General features: G+C 36.5%; 1 protein-coding gene across 1 annotated transcript in view; it reads left to right on the forward strand.

Moving 5' to 3' along the window:
* The first annotated feature begins 4,639 nt into the window (after positions 1-4,639).
* The window catches only part of LOC131064376 (uncharacterized), a 43,104-nt gene continuing 22,978 nt past the window's right edge, over positions 4,640-24,765 (forward strand). The window contains exons 1-5 of the mRNA XM_059208546.1: positions 4,640-5,176; positions 5,501-5,681; positions 9,036-9,304; positions 9,422-10,148; positions 10,355-10,712. Of these exons, the coding sequence (XP_059064529.1) occupies positions 5,133-5,176; positions 5,501-5,681; positions 9,036-9,304; positions 9,422-10,148; positions 10,355-10,712 (1,579 nt within the window). The 5' untranslated portion in view covers positions 4,640-5,132. The remainder of the gene's footprint in view (positions 5,177-5,500; positions 5,682-9,035; positions 9,305-9,421; positions 10,149-10,354; positions 10,713-24,765) is intronic.

The following is a 24,765-nucleotide window of genomic DNA, read 5'->3' on the forward strand; positions in this document are numbered from 1 at the left end:
CATGGTCATTATTCAAAGTACAAACATAAAAAATACTTCTCTTTATTACAAATATCCAATCACTGATGCCTTTTAGATTTTGATCTCCATAATTTTCCTTTCGATGTATTACTTACAACCATCACCGAAAGACAGTATACACTTAGCAATCGACATAACTTCATTACGGCTTCTCCTTCAGACTCATGGCTGGAACGATGTCCTGGTAAAGCAATGACAACAATATTGACCTAGTTGCATTCTACCAAATATCAAACTCCTTTATATCTTGTTGGCTGCAACTGTGCTATTTAAAGTAGTGTAAACTCAATACACACCGAATATAAGCCAGAGCCTCAATATCAGAATCCAACTGAATGTGATGTGGAGAGCTGCACTTGGAAATGTCAATAAAGACTCCCTAAGTCGAAATGATCATAAGTTGTGATTTCAATACTCAACAAATCATGAATTCCCCAACAAGGAATTGATGACCAAGATGAATTCAATCCACTCAATACTGAAATAATTCTTTAATGAATCAAACTTCCCAATGTCTGGAAAATACTCCTCAAAAAACTTCATAAGACTGAACTTCCAAATTCTTCAGTAGAGATTCACATAGAACAATTGTCCGAAATGACGACAAGGTATATTAGATCATACATGAATTTAGCAATACCAGGCTATCCTATGCTTAAGTCGAGCAATCTCAAATTTGTGAATTAAATAACACTTATAGTACTAAACACCCTTCTTGAAAGGTGCACACAAGTAACTCCCGGAGTATCGCTTAGGCTAGGATGGATCCACTGTGGGTAGCATGTTGTTGCTTATAGAGAATGATGATGTTGAATCTGCTTACTTGGATCTTGCATTGATTGAGTGGACAACAATTGAAGAGAATGGCGCCCAAAGGTGGCGCTCTCCCTCAGACCGCATGGAGAATAAGTGCCTTGAATATATCTATAACCTGACTTTGATACCATGTTGATTTTAGGATCAGATTTGCAATAAGAAGAAACACAAAAATACAGCAACACATGAAAAATAGAACACAACATATATCCTGGGGAAATCCTCCTACTCGAGGGAGAAAAACCCAACAAGAAATGATCTCTCTCTTATGTTTTTGAATGATTCCCTATTTCGCTTTCTTAATTTGTCTTTGAGAAAGCTTAGTCATTTCATAAAACAAAAGATGGCAGTTCCATGAAAAATGTTGCTCTCCTTCCACTAGATCTTGAGTTTTTTCTTCAGAGTTGGATCCCACCACCACATATTTTCAAACTTAAAATACCCTTTCTTGGGTCTTCTTCCTTCCCTTATTTCTCGTTGGACAAGGAAATGATCGGAGAGGGATAACGGTAGAATGCTAGATGTCCATTTTGTATCTTTCCTAACCGAACCATTTTCAATGAAAAAGCGATCTAACCTTTCCACAATATTGGTAAACCTTGCCCTCCTATTGGTCCATGTGTAAGTTCCATTCTTTGAAACACAATCAATTACTTCCATATTATCTACAAAGTCTCTAAAGTCCAACATTGTTTGGTTTACTTTATTTAACCCACCGCCTTTTTTCAAGGAATTCAAAATTGCATTGAAATCTCCTCTGAGGATGATAAATTCCCTATCATCTTCTTTAAATATGGATTGTATGGATTTCCAAAGTTTTGATTTGTCGTCCATTTTAGTGGGCCCATATACATTAATCAGGGGAAGGGTTGTATTTGTTACCTTACATCTTACAGTGCTTTCCATCTAGTTATCTTCGCTCACCATCATAGTTACTTCCACGATATTAGGACTCCAGATAATCTCAATCCTTCCCTAATTACAATGCACATCTACAAATGTCCCATTCCATCTTCGATAATATCGTATGAATTTCTAGCTTTCTTCTTGATTGAATTTGGTCTCTTGGATAATCACAATATCTACCAGTATCTTCTCCATATGGTGCTTTAAAGAGAACTGCTTGTCAGGGGCCAAAAGACCCCCGACATTCTATGTTAGGATTTTCATTGCTGTCCAAGGGAGGCACTTTCTCCCTTGTGTTTTTTCAAAAATGTTGCCACACTTGCCAAACCCTTCTCCCTTGCCTCCTCTTCACTTTTTTATTTGTTTGTTTTCTTGCCCCTGCACTTCTTTGTTTTTCCCAATATCTTGGGTGCTGTCTAACTAATGCATCTAGGATTTATAATATCCAATTCATCACCCACAATCCCATCCTCATATGTTTCCCATTCTTCTTCATTGTCCGTCCCATATTCAATGAGTGGGGCATCTTAAACCTTCTCTTGGAGTTCATTGATTTTCTTAGGATGCAGAGGTTGTGGGGGTAATTTATTGTCCTCCAATCCCTCATTTTTATTATTCATTCTAGAATCTATCTTCAATTCTTACTATTTCTGATTTTTTAGTATTAGTAGATCCAGTGCATTCTTTAGGATTTGGATTTTTGTAACCTATTTTTCTATGGTCTTCGAGTTTATTTTGCAGTTATTGATCTGGTGTTTCCTTCAGTCACATCTCATACAATATAATTTTTCTTCTTCGATTTCTATCTTTTGAATCCATATCTTGCCCTCAACCGATAGACAAACCTCCTTTGGAATTTGTTTGACGATTGCTATCTTAATTCTTGTATATAGGTATGAGTCACCATTGATCAAGGCCATTTCAATATCCATGATCATCCCCAATGATCATCCAAATTTTTCCAAACTTTCTTTTGCCTAGTATTCTAGAGGTAAATTATACAATTGAATCCATAATGGTGAGTCATACAGATCTAGGGTTAATGGATTGGCGTTTGGATGCCACTTCTGCATATACAGTGGGTGTCCATTCATTTCCCAAAACCCTCCCTACAATATCTTGCTCTTTTCTTCTTGGGTGGCAACTATGACAATTAAAAAACCTTTTGACATAAATTTTGTAATAACTTTTGTTCTCTAAGAGTCCTTAATCTAAGCCCTAATATTGACTCTGTCATTTTCGGCTTGATAAATTGACATACTATAGCTAGGTCTTCGAGTTAATTCCAAATATGGGGATGTTTCGTTTGATAGATCAATTGTTTGAAGATAAGTAAGGGAGGAAGTCAGGCTGTCTGCCATGAATTCCGCATCCTCCTTTGGATAAGATGAATTCTTATCGGTCTGAACTCGTGTATTCACACCTTCATCCTTTACGTGCTTCTCTGCTTTCAATCGTTCTTCTACTTCCGTTTGCTCCATTTAAAAAAAATAAAATCAATGGTTTGAATCAAGGATGTAAGCACTACAAGCAAGAGGCCCTACTATTCCTCCAAGGTTCTCCCCAAGGTAAGAGTGCTCCATTTTTAACATGGTAGAGATGAACTCGTGAGGTTTGTACCTAGGTTGTAGGCACTACATGCAAGAGGCCCCACCATTTTACCAAAGGGTCATCCCCCATGATTATTATTAATATATAATTATACATTAATTATTATTAAATTTTTATAATGTATATGAGTTTATTTAATTAGATAAGCATTCTACAATGGCAACAAGGTTTATAGGAGGTCCACAATCCAAAAACAAAAAACTATTAATAAAAAAAGAGACCCACCATATAAAACAAGAAATTGGATTGATTTATTTTTAATCCCCTTAATAAAAATAAAAAGATAATAATAAACAAATTAATAAAATAAAGCAAAATTAATTTTGATTTGTTTTTAAAAAGCATAATTAGACAACCACGTTTCCATTTAAAATATTTAACTTCATATTGGATTTGATTTGATTTTAATGATTGCAAACTTTCTATTTTTGTTGTCTAATGATTTCAACTTTACATTTTTTAAGTAAAATATATATATATTTTTAATCAATTTTAAAGCAAAAATCCTACCATATTTGAGATATCTCTATATAGATTATTATTATAATTATATATACTAATTAATTTTAATTTTATGATAAAAAATTATTATATATGAAACTTTCATTCTAATTTGATTCACCTTTTCTTTACAAAACCTCTACAATACATATCTAATTCTTGTGACATGATTCTCTTGTCTTAAATTATATCATGATCTTGAAATATTTACTTCTTAAATTAAATCCCATCAAATTACAAGTTTAAAAACAACACTTTGATAATAATAATTTTATATGATATGTTTCTGGTGTGTAATTTAGTTACATGCATCAACAACGTTTGAGATCACACTCCGTGAGCCAACTCCATAATCCAAAGGCATATCATAATATTTATCAGGAACTATGAAAATTTAATATAACAAATACCAAAAAATTGATAACTTGGTGGTAAAACACCCCATACTAAAAAAGACTAATAATAATAATAAACATCTTCACAGCCTTTCACTGCTTAAATTAAAACCCATAGTATCCTTGTAGAAACTTCTAAAAGAAAATCATTACTCTGCAATTAAATAGGTTGAAAAACTTGCCCTATAAAATTGTTTTTTTGGATTTTTCCTTCTATTATAATACTCCTCTATTTCTTTGTACTTTTTATTATTTAATATTATATTAAGTGAGGAATTTATCTCTAACATTAAACTAAAATTAATAATAATAATAATAATAACAAGAAGTCGAATTGCATTATTTAAGGGTTGTCATATCTTTTAAAAAACGCAAACCCATGTAAGGCGACAGTCAGCTCTCATGTGACCAGCCGGCAACCGATTTCTCCTGTGGTGGTCCATTGTAACGGCCCCACGTGATCAGACCACTAGGTAGCTTCGGAAGAACTAGGAAATTGTTCGAATTTTTATTTGAAGCATTTACACTTTCACACCACTGGCAATTTTGAAGTTGGATGCGTAATAATCTCAATTTGCAACGGTATTTTGGTGATGCTTCGTAGGCAACGGCTTTCGACTGACCTTCCGTGTTTTAAAATCCGACGATAAATCATTTGTCTATCGCAAATTTAGAGAAAACGAAGTTGCAGGGATCTCAGTGTTTTCCAGCCTACAATTAAGGTCACATGATTTGTTAATGTTAATTTTACTTTTCTTGTCTGAAATTTACCTTGCTTATTAAAATGCTGTTCAAATTTTGACGGTTTGATTCTTGATTTTTTTGAGCAATTTATGACATTAAGTATTTTGATTAGTTCATTTCCAACGAAATTTACGGCGAATGATAATAATGAGCTTTTGCTGTAATTCCATGCTACTCGACTGGTAAATTTGCTGTTAATACGATAAAATTAAATGGCCTTTCTGTATGAATCCCTCCTTTTTGTTTAATTTCCTTTTTCCATGGCCTCTATGACTATAAATTGCATAGGTTTCTATTGAATTGTTTTGAGCAACAACCTTCTTTAAATCTATGCGATTAAGTCTTTTGATTCAAAATTGCTGATTCGATGTTCATTCTAATTGTAATTCTTTGTAGGAATTGATTCTTCCGGCTCTTATTGGCACTGTTGTATCGTTGTACGGGTCATATTTATTGGATACTTTTAACTCCGTGGGATTTTTAAACTCATTCTTATCTTTTGTCAGGATGTTTTCCTTAGCGGTTGCATATTTGGCCGGGGTCGTATCTGTTTTAATTGTTGAAGCCGGGTTATTACTTTTCTTCATAAGACGACTCGTTCGTCGTTGGCAGTCTCGGTCCATACGTTCGGAAGCCAAACCAAATTTGGTTTCACATGTTTCGGCATCTACCTTGCTTAGCAAGCAGGTTAGCACTCTTACCTTGGTAGAACTTTTTATGTTTCTATTTTTCTGTAGGTTAAAGCTATCTCGAATTTCATTCTCCTTTGGTTACTATATATTTTGTTTCAAAATGGGTACGGAACAGATCAGTATTAACAGTATTTTGTTTAGAAAGCAAATCTAAATACCTGGCCTGCATTTTATAAAATAACACTTGGTTTTTTATATGCTGCGATTGAAAAATTGGAGATGGGCAACATGCGGGTGGGTCACATACAAAGTCCATCAGGGTTCATTTCTCAGCGTTCCGTTTTGGCTGAATGTGAAGGCAAAGAAGAGACGTGTAAGCTTAAAAAAATTAAATGACAAACTAACAATGTTTGTGAACAAATTTTTATAATGCTGCATATACACTAAATGACATTTCCATCAAAGGCACAAATCAGAGGCTCCCTGCCATTCCTTTTAAGGAATAAACAAGGACAATATTTACATAACCTTCCTAAACCTAATAAAAATCAACTTGTCCACTTCTTTACCAAAGTTTTTATAAGATCCCCTGTTCTTATGATTGCCTTTATATATATGAGGATCTATGCTGTTCTTGAAAGAAAAATACAAGAACGTATTATCGGTTTATTTACTAAAGTGTTTATAAAATCTCCCTATTCTGATTACTCTATAACTGTCTATAGGCCAATGGGTATGCACAATCCAAATGATGTTAAAGAACACTTTGTTGACTTGGGTAGAAAAGTTGGCCCGAGCATAACACTCACATAGGACCATACACCATAATAGTCTTGGAGAACCAAGGTAATCGGTAGGGTTCAATATTTTGCTTAGAGACTTGTAATGAAAGCTATAGAAAATTGGAAACCTAGTAACTTGAATGGAGAAGATAGTCTAACACCTGAGAGGATAACTTGAGGTCTCTCACCAATATAATGAAAAGCAATAGCCAACATACATATCAATATGCTTGATAGTGGGTGATCATTTTTTTTTGGGACGATAGTGCATGATAATTCCATTTGGGACAACTTTTTCCTATTATCTACATGTTGCATATTCGTGTATTTTAAAAAATTTATTGAAGTTGGCTTGTGCCTTATTATCATTGTTGGCATACCCAAATGCATTTATTTCCTTCCTTTGGAAATGAACCGACATTTCAGAATACTCTGATGTGTTAGTTACTGTATGGGATCCACCGACTGTGTTTATTAGATAGACTACTTTCTCTCGATATCATTTTTTTGCGTGAATGCCAGTATGCATTAGTACTTGGTTCAAAGGAGGTACTTTAAGGGGTCAATGAATGTCATCACTGTAGGAGCAAAAACATTGAAAGGAACAACTTTTGGCAAAAGCCATTAGACCAGTCTTTATATGTCTGTGTTAGTAATTATACATTACTACAAAAATATTAGAATTGGATTTATTATTTTATATGTTTGTGATAGTTATAAGATAAATTGCTGATGATCTCTCTGTCTTAAATTAGATGACAAGTATTATAATTTATGGCCCAACTTTAAGATTAACAAGGCAGCATTCCTTAACATTTTATTAATATGGCATTTGTTTGTGTTCTTAAATCAATCTTGGCATCAAGTAGAAAGAGGTGAAAATATCCCAAGATCTACCATGGCCACAAAAGGGACAAACGATAAATTAAACAGACACTCGTTCTATAATGAAGCTAATGCAAGTAGGGTAAAATGGAGCAGCACCACTCTTGGGGAGGTAGGGAAAGTCTGACAAGCCATTCAAAGGACAAGGGAAATGAAAGGTATTACTTCCCTCTAAAGTCCTAAGGATACAGGTTCATCATAAATACACCTCTCAAGGGTTTTAGAAAATAGGGTCTATGTCTATCTATGATGTGAGAGTACAAAATGCTAATCTGTAAAACAGTCCCCTTTGCTCCTCTCTTACAAAACCGGGCATGTCATTTAAGCTGACTGTTATTTTCCTGTGACCTGGACAGGCTATTTTGGGCCATCAAACATTATTACTGACTGCATCATAATCTGTATTGAGCCTACTTTTAGGTTGGCTGCCTATGTTTGGGGCTGTTATTTCTATAAAATGACACATTTGTAGGTGATTTAGAGTTAGGCAAGATAGTATAGAGAGTATTTTGTTGAATATCTTCCTCCTTTGCTGAGGACAGAGGAATGAGAGAAAATAAGAGGAGGTTATGGTATTTTACTACGTTGACTGTTGTAAAAAAGCCTCTGGCTGTGTTTGTTTCAGCAAGAAAGGTTGAGATAAGAGAGAGGATTGTAGAGTCCCTGTTGCTGTACTGTACCTGAGAGACAAGGATGTGTCTGAATTTTGATAATAAGGATAGTGTTAACTGCTATTGCTGCCATAATGCACATTGAGCTGAGTAGTTGTTCTTGTCATGTTTGATTTGACTGGTGGCTGTGAGTGATTGTGTCTTAGGCCTCCTGGACTGTATCAAGTTTGCCTCTAGAGGCATGATCAAAGTTGCGCTTATAAAAGCCTTCAGGAGGTTGCAACCAATGTGACTTATTTCTAACAACCTTCTGTCTGTTACTGCATTAATCAGGGAATAAGCGTAATTGAATTCATATGTTGCAAATTAGAAAAATAGAATCATGGCTTCCCATAATTTAAGGGATGTTACTATTTGGCGTACATTGCATACTGTGTGAATCTAAATGTCAAGATGAAATTAAAGACATCAACCAAAATTAAGATAGTCTCCTTGGAAAACATTGTCAGACAACTGAGAATAATTTGCAGATCAGATATTGAAATGAGATCAAGAGGCTATTGATGCTACATTTAGTTCTTCGAAGAGAGGCACAAGAACTTATTAAAGTTATTACATTTACTGGAACAAAAATTCCAGAACCATGAGAGCAAAGGAAAGAACATTATGGGGAAGACATTATGGTAGCAATGCATGCCAGACATTAAAATACCGGTTCAATATGCTTTCTATTTTGAGGCTAATGACCGAAAATGCATTCTCTATGCAAATCATCAGAGCTAATTTCATTTAGCTCATGAAGGGTTAGAACAATCAAACAATTCACCTAGAGAGCTGTTTTCTGGTTTTCTGGTATTCCTGACATCTTTTTTCATAGGAGTAATTTTATCATGGTTTTAAGTGTGTGTGCATCTCTGTCTTTCTGTCTTATGCTATACTTCTGATTAGAAAATAGTCCAGTATAATTTTGTGGTAAATACATGAAAACTATGTCTTCCCAGTATATGAGAATAACACAGCTCATGGAATTTCAAAGAAAGAAAATATAAATATCTTATCCAAATAATCAACTGATCTTAAGCTTTCTGCTGCTTGCAAAGTGCTTAAAGTGTTATTTGCTTGGAATTTCAGGGCAGGATATGGGTGGCAGTAACAGGCCCTTCGCTTCAAGAGAAAGATATGAAGGGATTTTGTAACCAGCAGGTGAAAGGTTTGAAGGAACCAAAGACTAAGAAAGATTCAGTCAAGGAAACTCCTGAAGTCTTGCCTGTGCAAAAATATGCCAAACTTAAGGACCATATACTTATTTTGACAGATTCAGATGGTTCTGAGGAAGTAATTGAACTTCAAGGGTGTACTATTAGAGCAGTGTCTGGTGGAGATCAATCTGCGAGAAAGTGGTAAGACCATTCAAATGAGAGTACCTACTTCAGATGTTTTGACTCATTCTTCTTTAATTGGATAATTTTTCTAAAACATGCTTTTTGGTATTGTGACATTTTTTGTTTTTTATGAAGGGCAAAAAGGTACCCAATCAAAATGGAAAACAAAAATCGGGTGCTTGTTAACAGAAGTAAAGTTTGTTTCTTTTATCTTGAAACTGCTTGGGAAAAGGAAGCCTGGTGCAAAGTACTTAGGCTTGCTTCGAGGACTGACCTTAGAGGATCTGATCCAGGAGGAGTGGATTGGTACTGGAACTTGAAGAAAGAATTTGAAAGTTATTTCCAACGGGTAAATCAAGGCTATTCTTCATTTCTAAAGTCAAATTCAGTTCCCACTATTCAAAGAGACACTAATATAAAAGGTGCTATAGCTTCCTCAAAGGCTCGTCATTTCTGGAAGAAATTTGCAAGGAAGGCTCCTAGAATTGGGTATGAAGTAACGACAAATAGTATTCCTACCTCAAGTCAAGAAGAGAAAAAAGCCAGTGCAAAGGAATCCAGGAATCTAGATAGTTCCTCATTAACTGATTTCTCAAGCAAAGCAGGTCCTGCAGAGAAAAATACTGATAACCGTTTTCACACTGATTCATCATCAAGACTCGGTAGTTCTGGGAGCCAAAGGCAGTCAGTTAGTGTTTCTGATATGGATTCAGAAAAGTCTACTTTTCCTGGTAGTAATGCTGGTCATGATAGTAGCATTGCTGATCAAGAAACACTTTGCTGTAATTTACTGTTTTCAAGGCTTTTTTTTGATGCGGAAAGAAGTCCAGATGTTGTAGCCCGCATTCAGGCATTGATTCAGGTGTGCATCTAGTTTCTTTTTTTTGATTTGTATTAATGCTCTGCAACACAGCATGCTTTCAATTCTTTTTTCATTCAAAGGATGCATATGTGGCACAAAGTTGGTAATCATCCAAGCATTTCATATGGTCTAAACTAGTATATTTATTTATCCCTTGTAAGCACTTGCATTCCTTTCTTGATTCCTCTGTTTAATGTTCTGAGCAGAGACTGCTATCCAAGGTCAGAACCCCAAGTTATGTTGGTGGAATAAATTGCACACGATTGGACCTTGGGAAGCTTCCACCTCATATTTCTAATATGAGGGTCCTACCCGTTAGTATTGGTGAAGCATGGGCCCTAGAGGTTGATATTGAGTATTTTGGTGCTGCACTTATGGACATAGAAACACGATTGGAAGTTTGTGAACCCAGTTTCCAGGAAAGCATAGCTGGTACAAGTGTTGAATCTGAAATTGCAGTGGAGAAATCAGTGGGTATCTTAGACAAGGACAATGAAAACATTAGTAATCAATTACAGACTGTTACAATTGCTAGAGAGAAAAAGGATGAAGAAGAAACATCAGGTGAAAATTAATCACACGGATTCTATTCTTGCTATTTTTTAAGGTTTCAAATGTATATTACTGCTTTCTTCCACTGTTTACAAAAGTATACAAAGCTTTGTGGCCATTTCTTTACATAGCATTTTGAATGTTTCCTCTGTAGTTTGTACTAATTTTATATGATTATTTATGATCGTCAAGCAAATTGCATAAGAAGAAGGGAGGCAAAGTATTCAATTTGATGTTCATTTGCTTGAATTGAATGCTCTAGGGAAGTGATTACATGCAGGGGGGTATCTAATCTATTTTTATGAAGCAGGAGGTCCCATGAGATTAGGAAAAAGCTGCTTCAAGATAAATTGGAATCTTATCTTGGAAAGTAGGAGTCCCTATCTCAGATTTCCAGCAGCTGTCGTTGGGGTGGGGCTGGAAAATTTGTCTACTAGTTTGGGTTTTTTTTGGCCACTTGGCATCATTAAAAGGCTTCTGCAATTTTTTAGCATTAGCTGTTGCCTAAAAGATCTATATGACTACTAGCGTCCTAAAAATTCTGAACCAATTTTTTTAGCATTGCCCGCTGCTATAAAATTAATGAGACCACTTGATTGTCAGAGGATCTTAAAAATTCTCAGCAGCAGGTAGCCCACCTCCATGGGACCATATCGTAGAAAAACCAGAGTTCCTATATTTGTTAGGGCAAATATCTAAAAATGCATGCTGGAAGATGTAGCAGAATTAATTGCTAGGTTTCTTTTGCTCCATAAGCTTTAATTGAAATACATGTAAACACCATTGCTTATGAGTTTGCTTCGTGAACATCATATCCTTCATTGCTGCTGCTTTCTCTTTCGTTAAAAATGAAATGCTGAACACAGTGGCTGAAGTTTTACTTGGGATGTCTTGCTTGCTCTAGATGTACTGTCTATATGAAACACGTTTTTCATTTTAGGTGTCAACTTATAATTCTGTAGTTCTAGCAACTGTGCAACCAAGCCTATTGGGTACTTAATGCATTGCCTCTAAATTAGATTCCATCTTCTACAATGATCTCTTACTGGGTTTGAAAGGGTAAGTCTTTGTATTAGTTATGTTTTCTTTTACATTGTCATTTATGTTAGTGCTATTCCAAAAGGTAGGTAAATTACTTCTAAGGGTATGTTGGGAATCAAATTTGAAGGGAACAAAGGAAGTTAAAAAGGCAACGGCACTTTCTTTGGTTCCTGGAACCACTCAAATTCCTGCTGGGGTTGAAAGTGTTGACAAAGGATTGCCTGCAGCCTGTGATGCTTGATTTCACAAGTGCGTTTGGCCAGTCTGCTATTTTTGATTCAAACTACCTCCATCAATTCTAAATAGTCTGTTGGATTATTGTCATTGATGTCACAGGGCAAATCAGAGGCGAAGTTAATGGAGGATAAATTGCAAAGTTAATGGGAGATAGATTGTGCCAAATTTATGGCACTATTTTCGTGACTTGTTCGGCAAGGAAGGAGGCAATTTAAATATTAAATTGCACAAATATTATACATGTGTAAACCCATGTCTGGAGGAAATTGAATTAAAATAAAATAAAATCAATGGTGCTAAGGGCAACCCTTAGACTTTTGGTGCCCTCTCTTGAAGTTGTACTATTTGCAAAATAATCTTTTATTGCTGTGGCTGACCTCCCTGTTGGGACACCCTCTTGGACTATTCATTTGAAAAATAAATTTAATTTTTAGGGGCCGACCCCTATTGCAGTGACCGAGCGTTGTTATGTGAAGATTTAAAGTGGAGTTGCAAATCTTTTTAAAGGAAAGCATTTATTGAATATCTTTTATATTGAAGAGCAGATATAGAAGTCATTTGTAGCAGATTTGTGAAAGACATTGTTGCAGATTTGTTAAGAGATATTATAGCAGATTTACGAAGAATATTATTACAGAATTATGAGCAGAAATTGGTGAAGATTATAAGCAGATTTGAAGAAGAATTTTGGGCAGATCGAAGAGATATATTGAGCATATGTTAAGGCAGATTTTGACAAAGTCTTGAGCCAATTTGTAAAGGGGAATTAAATCTGATTCAAGAAGAAGATCAAGTACTCATCATTATTATTTTGGAGGTTCGTGCCTCGTATTCAAGGAGATTGGTGTCTCTTGCTAGTTTGGTGCTCAGCTGTGGGGATTGGTGTCTCCAGTGGGTTGGTGCCTACAAATCATGTAAAGGGGATTGGTGTCTCTTGTGGGCTGGTGCATACGAAGATTGAATAAGTTTCTAATACAAAAGAAATATTTGGCCATGGTTTTCTCTTGCAAGGCTTAACATGTAAATCGTGTGTTAATCTTGTCTTGCAAAGGTGAGTAGAAAAGCTGCCTTGAGGGTAGCTTGCAAAGGGGTCTCAAAGAGCCGCCTTGATCAACAATGGCAAAGGGGTCTCAAAAAGCTCACTCTAATTGTTGCCTTGATGTTGAATTGCAAAGCTCACTTCAAATGCCGCCTAGATGACAAGATGCAAAGGTGTTTAAAAAATGCAACTTAAGATGAAAGTTGCAAAGGTCCTTCAAATTACTGCCTCCAAGGAAGATTGCAATGGTCTCTTGAATGCCACCCCAATCATGAACTTGCAAAGATCTTCTTAAAAGCTGCCACTACATCAAACTTGCAATGGTGCCCCAAAATGCCGCCTAAGTAGTAAGTTGCAAAGGTATTCCTAAATGCCGCCTCTAGGAAAAACTTGCCAAGGTCTTCCAAAAATCCGCCTCAAAGTTGAAATGCAAAGGTGACACAAAAAGCCGCCTAAGGTCATAAGTTGCAAAGGTGTTATGAAATTCGATCATGTATAAGACTTGCAAAGGTATCATGTAAAGCCGATCACATCAAATAATGCAAAGGTGCTCTCAAAATCTGCCAAGGTTGCAAGGCTAGAAGTCAAAATTCATGAACAAGGTCGGCCTTCTAATGTGGAGCTATCAGCGTAAAGACCAATTAAAAGTTTTTTTTTAATAATGTACAAGTCGGCCTAGGGGGATTTGAAATGAAAAGACACACCCCTAACCTCCAACGCCTATATAAAAGGGTGTTTATTTTCATTCCAAAGCATCATTCAAAGCAATCAATAACACGATCTGCTCTGCAATTCAACAAGACAGCGAACTGCATCATCAAGGAACAATTCCGATTTGCATTTCAGAAGCAATATTTTGAAGGGCAAATTTACTCTATAATAGTGATTTTAGCACAAGGTTTTGATCATTTCGTTGATCAAAAAGCACATTTACAAGCAAGGCGATATTGATTTGAAGAGTTTTATTCTGATTTATTAGCATCTTCAGTTCAATCTGAAAGCAACCTGGGTAAAGATTAGTGAAAATCAGTGTAGTCTCAGGTCTGCAGCAGTGGAATAAGGTCAAATCAGACCTTGACAATCGGTAAATTGGTAATTGTAAGAACACATTTTTATGCAAAACACCTTTACAAACCCTAGGATTTGATAAAATTGCTATTAAAATTGAAAATTTAAGTTCATTTAATCATTTCCAGGTCTGAAATTTATAGAGCTGTAGCTTTCGAGTTTTAACAAAAGTTTTGTTTGCTCTAACAAAGGTAAGATAGGTTGATTGATCAAGTTGAATATCAAACGCATTCTTATCTTTCATATCTCATCCCTCAAAACTTCAAACAACCACATCTAGTTGGTGACAAATTATCTTGTTTGCAGGCCAATGATTGAAGCTCTGTCACGAGGAAACAAGAGGCAGGTCCAAATGAAGAACGAATTCAAAGATACACTCTATGAAACCAAAATCACCTCCAAATGGTGGAAGATTTTCGAGATCGAGTGTTCGGTAGAGGCAAATACACCGCTTCAAAGATGGCAAAGAAACTCACAAGGAATGGCATTGCTCACATTGCAAACTTCCCACCGACAGTAGAATGTAGTGAATTGGTTCTAGAATGTGCAAAGCATTATAACCCGGAGAGGAGAATTATAGTAGCACCGGATGGAAGCAAGATAGCATACCTCACGGAGCTGTCTATAGCTGAAGTGTTCAATGTGCCTACATATGACAAGCTCATTTGCAAGAGTAAGGAGGATGCATTAGCACTATACCAAAGCAAACCAAAGATATGTGATGACATCCTAAACAAAAATTGGATCATAGAACCATGGAATATTCATAAGAGAATACCCAAGAAAACACTCCTAAAATCAGATTTCAAGGAAGGAATAGCCAAGCTTGTAATGATGCGAAACAGAGTTATGGGATCTCCACAAAGTGCATTTTACAAACTTGGGACGACATGGAGGAAGTGACTAAAGGTGTTAACATAATCAATTGGGCCAAGATAGTGAGCAATAATCTACATGAGCAATTGAAAAATGTAGAACAAACTAAAACATTCTATACGAGTTCGTATTTAATGGACCGGTAGAAGGACAAATGCTCTCATATTGATGCATATCCACAGTTGCACTTGAACAATAGTGTTGCAATTTTAGGAAGGTGAATGATGCATTCACCATGCATATTGTGAGAACACTACAAGGGGCACTCATGTTAGACCATTTGAGGAGTCAATGAACCTGTAAATAAGTATGGGTGTTGGTATACTCAATTCCCAAAATTCACATAGTTGAGAATACAAGGATGTTCTTCATATGCCTACATCCTACTGACATGATGGTGTTTTTAGAAGTATCCCGACAACTACTAGAATATGATGCAATCGAGAAAAGGAGAAAGAAAGAAACAACTACCTTCCCAGTCATGGTAGGTAAATCACTTGAAACATGCGCTACTCTTTTGGCAGCACAAGGAGTAGAGGAAGAGCTACAACACTACAGTCTCAAGACTCGCATCTCTAGGAGCAGATCCCTATCATAACATCGGGAGAATGAATAAAGAGAAGTTTCACCACTTCATGCATATAGAAGATCATTGGGCTAATGCAGTTAATGACTTTGAAATAAGAGAAAGAGCATACTCAAGACTATCTCTCAAATTAATTAAACACACAAGAGTATTGCGGGTACTGGATCAAATTGAAGGAGATGAAGATTTGATATTGCCACACTACAGAAAAGAAAAGGACAAGCCTCTTGCTTCAATAGATTGGTATGCTTCCGAGGTCACCCAACCAGAAGTCATAAATCAAATAGTGTTAGACAACACTAGGAAGTGGATATTGTATCAAGCTGATAAATTGAGAGCAAAATGGATCACTCCAACATATGATCGAATGGATAATGAGGAGTCATCATCCTATCAATATGAGAATTCAGAAGAGTCCAAAGATGAAAGCATAGGAAATGAAGTGAACACACAAAGGGAGAGCAATCAACAAGACATTCTTGAAAGTTCACATGCTCAAGCAAAGAAGAGTAAAAAGGAAAAGGATAACTCAGCCCCGCAAAAGAAGCAAAAGTCAGCAAAGACTCCATCTACCACTAGTCCTCCTTCTGGGGGAGAAGTGAACGTATTTGCAGACATGAATGCAGCTTTGAAAGGGAAGAACATCTCACAAGAAGATGAAGGAGTTATTCATAATACCCAAGATAGGAGTGTCAAAGAATCTATTGATACCAATCAGCAAGAAGAACAAGAAGTCAATTCACCACCCCATGATGAGGATCCTATCTATGATCAGCACATCAACGCAAATGAAGAAGTACAAGATATGAATGTTGATAATTAGGATCAAGAACCTCATGAAGACACATTCATGGCCCCCGAAGGCAATCGGCGGCATTCTGATCTAGAAGAAGTAGATGATCAAGCACTCGAATGGTTGAGAGAAAGAATGAAGAAGAAACCAGTGACAATATTAGATGAGGTTAGAGATTTGGATACTTTGCTGGCTAGGGTAGAACAAAATAAAGAAAAGAAGCCTAAGAAGTATTCAAGAATTGTGAATGATACCTCTTGGTCTTAGAAAGTACAAGTGGCTATCCCTAAATTTAATAAACCAAGGGATCAAACTACAGCAGAAGATTATGACATAAGCGAGATAAATATTTGTCCTCTCACTCGCACTCAAGTTGTTGAAGAATTTAGAGGATCACCCTCTAACATGGAAGAACCTTGAAGATTGAGGTAAGAAAAAGGAAGCAATTGAAAGAGGAAAACAAGCAATTGATAGACTACATCCACTGTATGTTGTCTCAGTAGGAGGAAGATACACCTTTCCCACCTAAGATACTCTCTGAAGAAGCAGTTGAAGGAGCAGAGGAAACAAGAATAATAGCTCAAACCACTAAGGCATGGATTGAAAATGCTTTCCAACAGGCTAGTGCATTCACTCATGAGTATCTACAACTTATGATAGAGTCACCACTTTCTTGTGTAGAATCCAGAACATTATGGAGATATGGGATGAGTTTCAGTTCATTTGAGATAAGACCATTCCACGTTTGCAAGCATTAAAAGAAATTCCCGAATAGGTGCTCATTGATGGTCGAATGATGGATGCAAAAGCAGTTTATGACTTCAACAAATGGTATTGCATTTTGGTGACCAAGAAAGAAACTATTGATAAGACAAAGGATGATTGCATCAAGATGGAAGAGGCACTTAAAGGAATTCAAGAACAATTCATCATCTCAACCAGAGAAATATTCCTTCAAGATATGCTTGTTGAAGATGGTTTCAGCATTGATGAGCTACATAATAAGATAAAATCTATCTTCTTGCCAACAACAGGTTTCTCAGATGCTGTTTTGATTGGAGTATGTTCATTCATGGCTTTCATGGAAATGCTTAGGAAGCAGGTGGTGGAATGGCAAAAGGTCTTTGCTACTTGTGCTGATACATTGGAGGTGATCGAATTCAAACTCGATAATTTGCCTAGTTTATCCATGGAAGAGCTCAACGCAGTGATGTTTAGATTCGTTGCATTTGCCATCAGAGAGGACCAAGGAAACAAGCTTCTAGAAAGTTTGTTATAAGCTACATGTGGTGTTCATTTTCTCATTGGAGGAAATTTTCTCAAAGTTCGTGCAAAAAACGTGCCAGATTTCTATTGGTTGATTATGTAATTAGTTAGTTGGCTACAATTAAAACCCTAATCAGGGTTTTGATCTCAACCATTCATTTCAAGGCAATCTGGGCCCTCTATTTCATTTTGGAGCTCTATATAAGCTGCCACTTTTCATTTTGTAGATATAGAATAAGGTAGAGATAGATAGAGAGATAGATGAGAAAGACCTGAACAATTGTTGCTGTTTTGTTGCTAGATTAATAAAGACATTGAAGTCTGGTGTTTTCTATTCAATCTTGGGAGCATATGCATTTTTATTCATCTTCTCAATCTAAGCTTTAGAATTTTGTTTTAAGTGTTAAAATTGAATGATAGAATGTTGTGTATTATTTATGGTGGAACTCCTAATCCATACCACTAGCAATTTGTTGATTGCAAATTCGCCTTGTGTGGTCAACTGGAATTCTTGATTGTGCTCGAGTCCAAATTGTTATTTGATCATTGATGGTGTCTATGTTTGATGATAATTGGAAAATCCATTTAATCTACTTAGAAGATTGCACTAGTTTTGGTGGAGCTGTTCTTGTATGGCAATACTAAGACTAGTTGAGTTTCACTAAATTCATCCTTCACTCTTGCATTCTTAGACATAGCTTAGTTTCCCTAAACCCTCATCTTTTGCAGTTTTTTGGTAAAATTTTGTAGTAGTAAGAAAGAGCTTTATTGCATATCATTTGAAAACCATTAAGCATTCATATCCTAAGAGTACGTAAGGCCCCTTGATGAAACAACAATCACAACGACTAATTGTGCTTATCTACACGTCGTGACCTGACATTTATGAACCTTGGAGTTATCTCAAATGATCCTTGTGTGAATCTTCAACATTTGAGAAACTTTATTCACGAGAGGATAAGATGCTTTTGGGTATTTTATTTTGTGTTAGATTGTGTCTAAAAAACACATCAACATGCTGTACTTGCTCAAGCTGGGCAATGGAAATGAATTTTGACTTGAATGCTGATGATTTGGGAGTTTCATCCCTTATGGGAAGTCCCAATCTATTCTGCTGTTCTCTGTATTGGTTCAGCCTATCCTCCCATTCAATTTGGTTTTGCAACAAAGAAACAAAGGCTCTCACTTGATCTTCACCAACGTAAATTTTTAGAAAAGATTGATAGTAATGTCCTAGGAGAAAACCATGTAAATAAAATTCACACATTTGGTTTTGATAGAGAGGATGACTTCTATAAAAGTCCTCAAGAAAATCATCATCATCCTCATACTCTGTTTTTCTTCCTAGTACCAGTTGGTTTATCTTCCATTGGAGAAATCTCTCTTTGAGGAACAAAGCATATATCCTTGAAGGTTTTTTTCATTGCCAACAGAGCTGCAGATAGCTTTACTACCTGCTCCAGTCTTTGTATAGCTTTGTCCTTTTGATCTTTCATCTCTTCTAATTGTTTTGACAACTCAGCATTCTCTTTCTTACACTCTTCACTAGTCAGAGAAAGACTCCATGGGATAGCAAAAGAAGTGGAAGTGCCAGGATCACGAGTTTGGATCCTTTGGCCTCTCAATTGCTGTTCTTTCTGCTCGAATTCTTCTTTCAACTTCTTTATTATTTCATCATTTTTCAAGGCTTGATTTGTACCCTGGCAAAGTGCTTCTTCTGTATCTGCCATTGTTTTCTTAGTTTTTCCTCTCTAGCATTAGCTTCTCTCTGAATTCCCTCAACTTGCAAAGTGGGTTTTTTAATTTCCTCATCTCTTTGTTTAAGACTTTCCTCTAAAAACCACATTTTCTTTTTGGTTTCAATGAAATATCCCTGTAGTGAATTGATTGAAAATACAAGGGATTTCTGCTGATAACTGACTGTCCAATCTGCTTGTTATGCAGTTTTGTGTTTTGCGTGTTATGCTGATATGTTGTTTCAGAATTTTTCAGTTTGGTGTAGAGTTCAACAAACACACATTTATTATGAAAGATCAATTATAAATGACTCCTAATTGATAAGACAATCACCGAAGATGCATATGACACTAAGTTATAGTGTTCTATACCAATTTTAGACACACTAACATACATATACAGCTTGCTGTCATTTCGTCAAACAGTTTGCATGAGACCTCAGATTATCATGAACTCAGAATGCAACCTTATTCCTCCTTTATTTCAATAGATAATGATCAAATAACTCACACAAAACATCCTCACCAATGACTAGACACTTATCATCTAATACTCAGAATTTCCTGAGGAAAATTAACAGCCATGAACATTTCAACTATTTGAAAAGTACATAGAATATTGTCAAAAGAACCTGAAAAAAAATTGCCTTCCTTGACAGCCAAAGAAGCAATCAATATCCAAGTTGTGCCATCTCCTTCACCAAATCGAAGAGTTCTTCAAAATCGCCCCTGCTGTTAATGGAGGACTGAGAATTAATGTTGGACTGCTGCTAGCTTTTAGTCTCCTCTCCCAAAATGTTCACCGTCACCCCTCAAGTGTGGCGCTTCTTGGATGAGATTTGATGCCAAAAGGGAGAGTTATGAGCAAAATCGAGGTGACTTAGCAGTCTGATTTGACTTGTCTTCAGACCTGATATTGATACAATACTCTTCTTATTACTCCCTTCAAATGCTCTAAAAGAATCGCCTTATGCTTCTATGGCCAGCGCTGTCCTCTAAAGTAAACTTCGATGCTCAAACAGTGAGATAAAGGCAAATTGAGGGTATGTAGGAAGGAGTCGATTTTATCTCAGACCTGCATTAAAGACAGCTACCTCCCAATTTCCCATTCCAAATGATTTCCCAATAAATCGCCTTTCTCCTCAAGTAGAATTGATGCACTAGGGGAGTCTGATATAGTGATCTGAAAATACCATGAGTCCCTATCACCATGAAGATGTAATAATCCAATAAGCACAGTATGGAAGACTGTGTTGTCTCCCACTCTCAGCTGCAACCCCTTGGAAGATCTCTCACCTCCTCAGTTATGCAAATCATAGGAAGTTTTCGTTCCCAAATGATTGTCTGCAGAAACCCTTGGCCCCACAAGTCTACACAAGAGAAGATATCCAAAACAATTGATGATCAACATTGATCCAACCTCCTCTATTTATTCTTTTCACATCCAATCAATTGATTCCTTCTAGAAGATTCTCTTCTTATCCTTTTGTTACACTATTATTTATTACACATTAATTTAATTGCACTTTTAAAATATTATTATATTATATTTAAAGTGCACATGTCTCACAATATGTGTAATCTCCTTATTTCACCATAAAATCAAGTAGACACAAAATGTGAAGCCGTAAATCACTGCAAGTCGACCCCCTAATCAATCTCCTTGGCCTACGAGGGTCAAGTGATAGGCCGATCCCCGTGAATGTCTGTGGACTAATGAGAAGGGGACATTACATTCAAAGAGTTCTGTTTCAATTTTAGACAATATCATCTTTTAATAGTTCTTCATCCTCTTCCTTCCTTCCCTTATCTTTTTCCTGAGGGACCTCTTCTTCAACTAAAATTTCTTTACCTTCTCTTCTAACAAAATGCTGAGTGAAGAGGGAAATGGGGCTTCATGAAGTTCGGAAGGAAACGACTGACTCTGGTCAATCTCAAACTCTTCGGGAGGTTCTAGTATTAGCCCTTGAAGGTGTGGAAGAGTGAGGGGATTGTTGCATATCGAAATCATTCGATGAATTATCATCAGTGGTGATAATTTTAGGTGGAGATTGTGCAGGGGGTTTCTCAGAACTTGGTTCATTTTGTGGTACATCATTAGTGTCTAGTGGACTGGGTTGTGTTGACATAGGTGGTGGAGGTTCAAGAGAATGTAAGCCACAAGGGGATTGCACAAGAGTTTGTTGGACAGGATCACTAGGGTTTGGAATAGAGGGGTCGTCAGGAGCCCTATGGGTGTCAGCAGGAGAGCTAGGTTTTTCTTTTGTCTCTTCCTCACTGACCCTTCTAGTAGAGCTACGGGTACCTCTTGAGGTTCTGGGATCATCAGTTCCTACTTTTCTCCTTTTATTCGACGTATCCCCTTCTGTGAGCTTGGGTTCCCCAATTGCCCTTTTTGTTTTCTTTTGTGAAGGTTCTCCTTTTTCCATTTTCACCCTTTTTGTCATGGGTCCCTTTTTTGTCTTTTTGATAGGAGAAGACAAAAATTCTAACCATTTCTCCATTCTAGATTTTTTTTCAAGAAGTGATGTTTGACAAGTAGGTGAATCAAACTAGGATACTTAATTTGACTTCCTTTTTCTTTTACCCTAGATACCATAGAAGAAATTTGTGAAAACAAGAAAGCAAGAAGATTGACTTTGGCCTGTGGCTTAGTGTTTGCATACCTCAAGTGAATCAGTAGCCGCATGCCTAGTCCCAATACAGTCCCATATTGTCCTTCACAGTTGAAGAACTTCATCAACCAAAGAACTGTTGTTTTCCATGGTTCTTCTAAACTGCTTCTATTAACACCTTTTGTGCTACCCTTGTGAATTTGTAATTGAGGTTGGGGTTCTTCTCCTGAGTTTTTGCCAAGTTTGAGTCCGAGTCCAATTTTTGGGCCATTGAGTCCGCAATGAATTTGAGTCCTTAAAATTTGGTTCAACATGTCCTAGATTAGCAGATGCACAACATATAGTTGAATCGACATAACCTACAAAAACAAATTGTGGGACAAAATGTAGTAAATTAACCTCCTAGAAAAGCTTAGAGATTTGCTCCAGTTCGGCAGCCTTTGGGAATATGGAAGTTATAGACAATTGGATATCTTTGGTATTCCCAATTACCCTAATCCACTCCCAAGTGACATTGAAGGAAAATTCCAAAGTTTCAAGGCAACAATGCAGTGATAGGGGAGGAACCTTGAGATTCTTGAAATTGAAGATGGAGGTGTGACAATGAAGCTATTTGTAAATTCTTTGGAGGAAAGTGCTAAAGAATGGTTTAGAAATCTTTCTCATAGTAGCACCTCCTCTTGGGAAGAATTGTTGGAGGCACTCCAAATGTACTATGGGAATAGGATTGATCCAAACTTTGCTATCCATGAGCTCACCACCATCAAGAAGAATATTAATGAGAATATGACAGACTTCAAAAAATGGTTTATATTGACCATGAGAAAGGTGCCCCAACATCTAAAACCCAACAAATCAATGTGTCTTGCATTGTGGTGCTTTTGATTCTTAGATAAGATATTGCTTAAGAGATAAGGATACTCAAATGCTTAGAGAAGCATATGCAATAGCCATAAATATTGAAAGCAATATGAGGGCATATGTTAAATAGTTAAAGAGGGGCTGATGTGAAGTTGTCACAACAATATAGAACTACATTGAGTGAGCCTTTGTCAACTGAGGACAAGTTGGATAATAATGGGTGTTATGAAGTATTTATCCAATAAGGTTGCACAAAATTATAAGGGTTGTAGCCTCATAGTGCATCAATACATTTAAATAAAGGGCAACAACTGCACAATAGGCCCTACAATAATGATTGGTCTAAAAGGCCACAACAAGATGATAGTTAGACTGTCCAAAAGCATGTGAATTTCCAACAAAAAGAAAAGGATATACCTAATCCCTTAAAGATGGAGCATGTGAATTATTAGGAGGATAATTTATGGTGTGGATCTTGCTTCCTACCTCATGATCCTTTGAATTGTGCCATTGCTCTTTCTTTGAGTAGAGAGGTTGAATTCCCAAATGAGGATGGTTGTGCAGAATATTATGAGGACAATGTTGACCAATTTGATGAATTGGTCTATGATCAAGAAAAGATTCAAACATGTCACGATAGTATTGGTTTGAGTGACCAAATCTCCCAATGTGAAGGTAATGTTGATCAATGGCAATACTAACTCTTTGCTCATTACTTTGAGCATTTGAAGGCTCTCATGCAATAGAGGTACAAGAGAACAAAGTCATCAAATGAGGACATCGAAGCCCTCACCGATGTTACAGTTATTTAGGTCTAGAGTGGTCATCAACTTGGGAACATATTTGTCCCAATGTAGGGGCACCAAGCTAGCAAATCAAGTGTGAAGATTTCAAGGCTTGATGGTGATAAACATAAGGTCTTGGGTGAGGATGAACAAAAATTCCCAACGAAGAAGGTTGCTGATAAAACTTGAGAATAACAAGAAGCAAAGAAGAATGTGCCCAAGATCCAAATCAACATGTGCTAACAAGTGGCAATGCTATCCAAAGAGTAAAGGTTGCTAATTTGAAGGAATGTAGAAAAGCTAAGGAAATATCACCCAACCATGTAGTTATAGTTCTTCAAATTGGAAAGTAAAGGGTAACACAGTTGTGTCATTCTTTCTTCAGTTTAGTTGGGGTCTTGCATTCCAAATTCGAACAAAATAACCATAGCAACTTCTTTGCCTTTGCTAATATACACTCCAATTGATATTGGACAGATCTTGAGCTAGGCAAGGATGTCTTTACCCTTATTAGCTTCTCTTAGAATCCTTGAGCATAGGGCAAGAGCTTTATTGTTTATTTTTGTTACTATGCTTGGACAACCAATTGACATCCCAAATGAAGAGAAGAGAAAGAAAGAAGAAACCATGGAGGTTTATCTGGGCACTTTAGCGATGAATAGCTAGCTGAGTGTGGACCCTTTTTATCACTTTGATCATCAATGGTTGGATGCTCGATAATTGCATGCTTGATTTGGGTGTGTCTAGCAATGTCATGCCACTTCAGGTAATGAACGAACTTGGTCTACAAGTGTCAATATCCCATGTAACATGTTTTGCTATGGATTCTATAGAAGTGAATGTTATTGGGTTGGTGAGTAATGTAGAAGTTCAACTGGTTGCTTGAACAAAGTTTTCATGATGGAAGTTATTGTATTGTCAAGAAAGTCAGCTATATCTATTGGTGGGAGCATACATATGGATTTATCCAATGCCACCATTCTAGTACATGGTGAAAATATCAAAGATTCCTTGACAACATTGAAGATAGATTCAAGTCTCCTGATCATGTAAACCTATTTGATATTAGTATTGATGGTATGATAGATTTTTGTGATGAGATGGTTGCCTCTACTTTGCTAGATGCTTGATAGTCTATGAACCATGTTCTTTGATGGGGATT

Source organism: Cryptomeria japonica, chromosome 7 (genome assembly GCF_030272615.1).
Source record: "Cryptomeria japonica chromosome 7, Sugi_1.0, whole genome shotgun sequence".
Taxonomy (NCBI): Eukaryota; Viridiplantae; Streptophyta; class Pinopsida; order Cupressales; family Cupressaceae; genus Cryptomeria; species Cryptomeria japonica.